The 9,077-nt window shown below is 35.3% G+C and overlaps 1 protein-coding gene across 1 annotated transcript in view; it reads right to left on the bottom strand.

Annotated features, from left to right (window-relative positions):
* The window catches only part of LOC104909805 (triadin-like), a 52,856-nt gene that overhangs the window by 18,143 nt on the left and 25,636 nt on the right, over positions 1-9,077 (bottom strand). The window contains exon 9 of the mRNA XM_031552504.1: positions 552-578. Coding sequence (XP_031408364.1) covers positions 552-578 — 27 coding nt within the window. The remainder of the gene's footprint in view (positions 1-551; positions 579-9,077) is intronic.

Below are 9,077 nucleotides of genomic sequence, written 5' to 3'. Positions count from 1 at the left end.
TTTTTACTTTAGAAATGAAGCAGTTGCATCAAATGGAAAAGAAAGTTCAATATACTGCATAAACGAAAATTAGCTTTTCATATTCCTCTGTCATCCTGGGATATGGAGTAGAAAAAGAAAAGCAAAGGAATATCAGAGGAAATACTAAAAACATATTTCATTCTGATTTATAGCAGCTATGTCTAAACCGTGCAGCACACCAGGAGGTAAATCCCTCCGTTTTAATGATCAGAGCCTGGACAAGGAAGAGCAAAGACCCTTCCTGGTCTATGTCACTCAAGATTTCTGCCAGTGCCTCATAGAAACAGAAGGCACAGTTAGGTTTTATCCAAACATGAACTGGAGTCGTTTCTACACATGCTGGGGCTTGTGAAACATACCTGGTCCTGCACTACAGAGACTGTCAATGAACGTCAGTTTCAAAAGTCAAAATTTCCTGTGAGCGTTTGCTGATGAATCTCATTTAATGCTGCCAAGACTCTGAAGATGTAAAAAAGTATCTTTCTCCTAAAACCTGAAGTAACAGCATTCTTCAACAACTTTATACTTACTGTGTTCGTGAGGTTTCTCTGAAGTGCCTAGAAGTAACAAAAATCTTTTAATACTTTTATGACTACGAAACAGGATTTAATGCATTTATTTGTGACATTTGCACATGGATAGAAAAATCATTCCGTTAATTCTCTATTAAAACGTTCGACAGTTTATATATTCTTCTTTATACTATCCATCTCAGGCACCTAACTGGGACACTTAAGAAACGTAAATGCTTTAAAATGCTCATTGAACTGATGCTTGACACAACTGCCTCTGACAGACTTCCACGTGTCCTTCATGGGTTGAGTTGCCTGCACTAAACTATGACCACGTCTGTAACCTTAGTTATTGACACTGGTAGGCAAGGTGCCCAATTTAGTGTTCATTATTCAAAACTGGAAGTGCCCAATACTGGAAAAAAAAAAAAGATAATATTTGTTGGAGTGACAAAGTGACACCTAAGGCAAACTAAATCAGACCTTATGTGTAGCCCTGACAAGCACACCTGTCCCAGTAAGGTCAGTAAACTTCAGATGTATAAGTGACACTTCAAAGAGCAAAAAGAAATATACAAAAACAAGTGGGGTGCAACTAAACAAAAGCCTCATCACTTCACTGCCCCATCTCTTAAACTTTCCACTTCTTTTTGTTTCCCCAGAAAAAAACGGATTAAATAAAATTAAAACCTGAAGTAATGGTTTGCATGAACAGTAAGAGAGAGGTAAAGGTAAAGAGAGCGTAGGGAGCCATGCGCCATACCATTAGCAGTGCTATGGAAGGAAATCCAATGCTTAGGCCAGGCTTGCCAGCTGGATTTTTCCTTTTAACTTTTGTAAGGCAGGTGTTTCTCAGGCCATAAAGGCTCTGCCACCCATATGTATCAGTCTGCCATGTATGAAAGAGCAGACTCTGAGAAGATGCAGCAGTGCAGGATGAGCTGCCTTTGCAGGCCCAGATACACAAGCAGTAATTTCTGTTTTACTTGCTTTCACCATCATAGAATCATAGAATCATAGAATTGCTTAGGTTGGAAGGGACCTCAAGGATCATCAAGCTCCAAACTCCCTGCTGCAGACAGGACTGCCAACCACCATATCTAATACTAGACTAGGCTACCCAGGGCCCCATCCAAGATGGCCTTGAACACCTCCAGGGACAGGGCATCCACAGCCTCTCTGAGAAGCCTGTTCCAGCACCTCACTACTCTCTTGGTAAAGAACTTCCCCCTAATGTCCAACCTAAATATTCCCTCCTTCAACTTAAAACCATTTCCCCTTGTCCTGTCAAGAGACTTTCCTGCTTTCCTGGAAGGGGCAAAGCCTTTTCATTTTACGTCAAGTATCTGTTTAATCCAAGTTGTCTCTGTGATGTGAAGAGTCAATGGCTGACATGATAGATGACATGAAAAAAAAAGTAAAAATAATGGAACATTTTATTGGGGCAGTAGACCAAAGATGCAAATTAGAGGGACATGCTTATAAGTTTAGTTAAATCCCACTATAGTTGAGTATCCAAGAAATATGTTGGAAATTTGAAAAGGTGATTCGATTCACTTTGTATTGTATCAAAAGGTGTTATGAGATACACTCAACGGCTACAAATTTCTGTTTACTAAAGAAAATTCATGGAAAATATAAAAATATCCTGAACTTCGGGTGGTGGTATACTGACTTATATAACAGACTACTGTGATACTCCTACTCTTAAAAAAAAATCACTTATAATGATCAGGGGTACATCCTGCCTTCTGTTTCTGGTGTAACACAGCTTATACAGATAAAAACAAATCAGAGATGAAATAATGAAGATCTCAAATCTAAAAAAATTTACAGACTATGTCAGCTATGTTAAAATCTAGCATAAGTAATCATTTGTTCTGCCAAATATGCCATGATTTCAGTCAGTTAAATATTAAGCTTATTATTAAGCTTCATTTGTGCCATATTATTTCATCAAAGATGCCATTTGAACTACTTACACAGGAAACAAAACCCCAAATCTCAAGTATCTTATTTCCTTTTTTTCAGTATCATAGTTGTTTGTGACACAGATATCCAGACTATTAACTCAGTGAAAATGTGAAGATAAAAACTACATGTCGATAATCTATTCAGAATTTCCAGAATATTTTATTACATATTATATGGTATTTAACTTAGAGAGTGAGAAATTAAAGGTTATGTTCTGCTACTCTCCCTCATCTCATGTACTATATTGTTCTGAAAGTGAAGCTATATTCAATTTTTGTGCTTAAATAATATTTCTTTATACAGTACCTAGATAAACTTTGATACTCCATGCTGCAGAATGTGTGAATGATGAAAATTTTCATCATTTTGAAAAGTGAGTAGGCAAATTACAGAAAAGTCTACTAAGAACATGAAGTACTATTTCTGGCTTAGGAATTGTCTGAGATGAGATCATGGGAGATCATGAGGCTCTGTTTTGTGACAGTTTGTTTCCTTTTGTACTCTTCCCTAGACTTAGTGTTTTGGGTGTTGGATTAGATAAACTCTTGATATCTCTTCAAACAGCTGTTCTGATGCTATTAACAAGCAGCACTATCATTTGGGTAAATAACCCCTTGTTTTTCACAATGTTTTAAAAGTCAGTCCTTAGTAATTGTTTTATCTCTATTTGCTTAACACTTAAAGAAGGAAAAGGATCAGATGCAGATCTAATGAGAATAGAGAAAGCTTTGATGAAATATTGAAGCTACATAACATCTGAATTAGATCAATGAAACTATCTAGGTCTAAGCTCAGCAGAAACTTTTTTGAAATTTCTTTTATGTCATTCTAAATTAATCTTGGTAACTGGGATTAATAGTTATCTTGCTGTTTGTCACATTTGCTTCACATTTTCTTTGACTCTTGTCTGCTATTCTGAATGCCAGAAGGGTATTAATTATATACGGCATATTTTTGTAAATTAGCTTCAGATATGGGTTCAGAATAGAAATCTTCTGGTTTATTGAACTGTAAATTGGTGAGGTTAAAAGAAGAACATACTTTTTGATTACAACATGGCTATTTTCCATCTGGATAACAGTTATTTGCTGTTCAGATACAACTATATCATCAAGCGTGCATACTCTGTAAGGAAATAATATGCTATGCAGGAAATGGAAGCAACTAGAACTATTTCTTTTAGTGAAGAATAACAAAATATAATACATTATGTAGCAGAGCAAATTACTTTTTATTGAATAAATACCTGTGTATGATAAATAAGACAGTTACTTTTCACTATACTAAATACAAACCTAGTTCATCACCCATTAAAGAAAGCACAAAGACTAACAAGATTTGGACTGGGCATTAGATGAACACAGTAGTGACATCAATCTGTGAAAACAACCCAGGCCAAATGAGGAATCACAATCAAAACGATGAGTTAATGGAATTCTCAAGATTTATGCCTAAATTTAAGGTTGAAACAGTTTTGTTCTAGACAAGTGCAAGGGTTTTTGGACTGGAGAGAACTGTGTTATCAAAAAGACAAGCAGAGTAAAATATATTCCTTATATCTGGACAGTTCAGAAGGCCTTAAATCATGCAAACTTTGGAAAACAATAAAAATATAATGCAAAGAGATTCATCATGACTTAGCACTGTACAAAAGCAGTAGGAGTCTCTGTGAAGTTATTGCCTCCCTACTAACTGTCACTTATGGGAGCAGTCATAGAATCATTAAAGAAGGAAAAGACCACTAAGATCATCTAGTCCAACCATAAACCATCACCACCATGGCCATGACCATGTCCCTCAGTGCCACATCTACACAGTTCTGGAAAACTTCAAATCAAATATTCCCACAAATTTTCTTGATCAGCAAACCTGACCTCTTATATCTGCCTATGTCCTCCTCGATTCCTGCTGGCTGGCTAAGCAGCTGGCAGACTGACTGTGCAGAAAAAACAGCCTAATGAGCATATGTCAAGAAAATGACTCATCAAAAAGCAGATTAGTTGCAGCACAGTTCCTGTTAAGAGACTGGTTTATGCTCTCCCTCATCCTTGCTCTAAGTTAGGACATTTTCTCAACAGTGTATGGCCAGTATTACACTATGGAAAAGACAAAGCAAAGAAAGCATGAAGAGTGTGGTAGTGACATAAATAAAGGGAGCTGGTATGTGAATATTGTAAATTGAATGCTCTGTAAGCCTTACCTTTACAGAATCTCTTAATTTCCTTCTGAGTTATTTTATATTTCTGTTTAATTTTAAAGATATCTTCAGGATATTTGTCCAGGTTTCTACCCATTAAGGAAGTACTGCGCCAAATTAGCAAGACAGGATATGCTAAATACTTGCTAAATACTAAGAGATTTGTTGAGTTTATCTGCAAAGTCTGCAAGAAAGCAGAGGAACCAGATTTCCAGAAAGTACTTTCCTTCTTGTTTAATAGCAGAGTTTCTCTTAGTCCCTGCAGCATCACAAACTTCTTTGGACTACCATTTCAACATGACTCTTGTGACTAGTGAGGATGACAGTGTACGTGACTAAGGCTGTCACTCCTAAAATGCCATGATTTGGCATTATAATTAATAATTGATTGCTGCCATTAGAACGTATAGGGCATTCACCTCCAACAGATTAATCTTTCTGCTATCTACCAAAAGTGAGCAGGCTGTTCTCACAGTCCCTACTGCCTTATTTCCACTACCAGATAAATGCCTTCGTGCAGTTAGCATGTTCGTGTCCTTGCTGTTTGATTTGTCATTTACCTTAGGGCTGCATAGTGAAGAATGAGTTGACTCTTGGTTTTGGGAGATTTTGCTGAAATTCTCTAGAGCCACTTGTTTTTTTTAAGATTTATTTTTAACAGAAATTCAACACTGTTTTATATAACTGGGAAAAACAAAAAGTACTTCACAGAGAGAATGGAAGAAAAAAAGCTTTACCATGGGGTAAATATAATAGAACTAGCAAAGAAATACAGACATTTGCAATATTTTAAAATGTTTTTTAATGAGAGGAATTGCTTCTACTTGATTCTGAGATGCATGCCTTTAGGGAGCATCAGTAATGATCCCAATCTTTTCTGTTTCCCAGTTTGTCAGTTAAACAATAGAAATGCACTGGGAAGTGTAAGTCTTGTTGAAACAGCAATCTCATATGATAGCAGTAAAAGCTAATGTAAGTAAAGTACTATAAGTCTTAAAATCCCACGAGTACACATCTTCCATCGACGGAGCTGGAAAGTATAAAATTTCAGCCAAATGCAGATGAGATACATGTTCTGTATTAATGCATTTCATCTTTAGGTACGTGTGTTGAAAGGCCTGAAGAACTTCCTCTCAATATCCTCAGCTTCTGGCGTTTTCATGTGCTCTTCTCTCAAATTATGGGATGGGAACATATAGATCAGGGAGAATATGCTTAATAAGCCTTTATTTTTAGTAATATTTATTTTTTTTATGTGTAATTAAGGTAAAACATAGCAAAGCTCAGGCCATATTTTATATTAAAAAAAATTATTGGCATATAAATGGTAACTGAGTGAAATCAGGCAGATTAAGATACGTAGGTTGTTAGAGTGATTACATCTTTTCTGAATATTAACACTAATTTATACAAAAATAGTGTTGTTTACCATTCCAAATAAGCAATTGGAGCTGAAAGGAGTGCCTCTTGCAGGTGTTGTTAATACTTATTAATATTTAGATGTTCAGTCTATTTCATAATGCCCGTTATTTGTTAAAGAAGCCAGACTGATTCCCTGGGTCCAGACTCCATGCAAGTATTTTGACTATGAGCATTTTTTTTTAGCTCCTTCTTAAATATGAATGAATTTTATGTATAACCATGGATGACATTCATATATGTTATTACATGAATGTAAAATAATGCCATTAAGACGACAATGAGATGACCTAACAAAAATCTAGAAAAGAAAATCAGAAAAGAGATTAGTTCATATTAGGAATGGAATATAATAAGAAAGCAATTAGCACTTGAAAAGATGGACTTTTCCCAATATACTATCCATAGTAATATGGTGATTAAATCAGAGGACTAATGGCTAGCTTCTAGGGGCAGAATATCCTGAGCCATCATTTTTTCTCATGAATTGCTGCTGATCTCTTATTTCTGCTTTGATTACAACTTTGTAAGAGCACAATATCTTTGAGTATTCATTTACAACCGTCTTTGTATGGGGTAATAACTGAAAATTTGTCCCATGGGTACATTTTTAGCCAATTAAGCATGTGCTATATGGATATTCATGTGTTTAATCATATTATGCTGATTGACAGTTGAAAGTTTTGCTGACAATGCTAATATACATGTGTTATACCTAACTTATAGGAACAACACAGGCCACCAATTACACAGATCACATTTCCCTCAGAAATCTCAGCTCTTGAATAATCATTGTAAACTAGTTTAACTGTCTTCTTTTATTGGTAGTAGGGGCTGAATAAATTACTGCTGCACTTTAACACAAACGGCAATCATAACTGCAATTGAAATGCTATACAAGATCTGCCAATGTGAATTGTTTACCAGGTTTATCATTTAATAAGACACACAGAAAAGTGTAGAGTAGTCACAGTTTTACCTTAAAGGGACTACGAAGATTTAACTGATGCCAGGTTTTAGATTATCTTGTTGAGAATATAATTTTGGGTAAGTTTAAAAATATATTGATGTAAGTTTAACATCATTAGTTTTATGTGCCTTAACTTAACAATGAGTACAATAAAAATTAAGTGAAAGGATGCTAAACATGGATTTTGTAGCTTAATGCTAAGCATTCTAGATTAAATATTTACATTAGCTCCATTGTCTAAATACAATGAGAATAGATATTTAGTCTACTATTAATAAAAGCAAATAACTTTCTTCTTTTGCACACTCTTTTCTTTTGATGTTAAGCTCTTAAAAGAGGAAAACTGAAGGTTTTAGGAGGGTTGCTGAAGTAATAAACTAACTATCCTGATGTTTATTACTTTTATTACATTATGTTTTATATTTGCTTTATTAATCCTGAACTGTGTACTTTGTTATTGCCAGGTCAGAAATACATGGAACTCCAGGAGGAAGATCCTTGTATCCTGAAACATATCTAAGACAGCTTAATCACTCAATCCCTCTCTGGAACACTTATTTCTCTCCAATAACTCTAAAATAAGACAAGGGTGAATAGCTTCAACTTATAAGTCTCACTTTAGACTTCTAAATTTGTGTGAGATAAAACCTTTTAAAAGTTAGCTCATCTGAAGTGTTTTAAATTTGTGAATTCAGTGAAGATGCATCACATGGATTGGTCTTGAGCCCAGTACACTTACTGCTCCACTGCCTGTTTTCTACCTCCATTGAATGGACAATCTGGAGGGTGTATTCCTGTCATGTCTTATCCTAATGCAAGTACTTGCAACATGGACAGCACAGGAGCCTGTTTCCTCAAGTTCTGGCCATCACTTAATAGTGGTTTTGAATGAGAGCATTAAGACTCAGCCCTGCAGAATGCACATTCATTATTTATATCCTCTAAGATTGTTGAGACAAGTATACAGAGGCCAAGCAAATTTCTGCTATTCAATGTATACTTTTCAGTTTATCTTCCATATTTCATGTAAATTCTACATTTGTTTTCCTTGAAAATGCCAGGGTTTTGCTTCCTCAGCATTGGAAGCCAAAAAACACCAATGTATAACAACAGTTGTCTATAAAATGAAAAATATCTTTAGGCAGGAGAGGATTAATATTAAGAAGTACCTTGTCTGTTACTAGAGTCTCTCATAAAATGTTTTTCGGTATAATAAAGACAGCACTATTTTGTTCTTTATCTGATTCAGGAGGGCAACGCTAACAACCCGTTCACAGGTCCGTTGGGCTCCATCTTGTGGCTAATTCAATGAGTGTTATCCCTTGAGAGAGAGTCCTACCTCGAGCTACAGTCAAAATAGCGCTGATTATTTTACACAACATAGTCGGCTGTGACTACTTGTTTTATTTTCTCACACAAAAAATTTATATTTAATACTACTTTTCAGATCAGAATTTAAATAAATATTCTACTTTTGTTTCTCCATTTAGAAATACACATTCTACCAGGAGGATGTGTGGTGCACTTCGCAGTTATACAATTAAGTTGTCTAATTTCTTATCATTTGAAGCATTTTAGAAAACTACATTATGGAGATGTGGTTCATATTACACTAGAGGTAACTGCAGCTGAACAAAACTCCCATGCTGCCATGGGCATTTGCCTTATTAATAAGATGGTTGCCTTCCTTTTTTTTTTTTTCTGGTCAAAATCAAACATAAGTAGTTCCGAAATCCAGTACTACCCAGTTCATTTTCAGTTTGGCAAACATCATGATTTTTCTATTCATTTCAAAGGGATATTGCTTTTCCTTAGCCAGTTTATACCACCCTGTATGGGGATCAACAGTTTCCCATTACCATGAACAATTCTAAGAAATTGCCTTTTATTGGATTGGCCAAAAATAAGTTTGGATCTGGAATGTATATACTTTACTCATTTTATGCATTTGTTTTATACTAGTTGCACTCAGACTTTTTTTTTT

This window comes from Meleagris gallopavo, chromosome 2, assembly GCF_000146605.3.
Source record: "Meleagris gallopavo isolate NT-WF06-2002-E0010 breed Aviagen turkey brand Nicholas breeding stock chromosome 2, Turkey_5.1, whole genome shotgun sequence".
NCBI lineage: Eukaryota > Metazoa > Chordata > Aves > Galliformes > Phasianidae > Meleagris > Meleagris gallopavo.
This window is presented reverse-complemented; position numbering and strand designations above follow the sequence as displayed.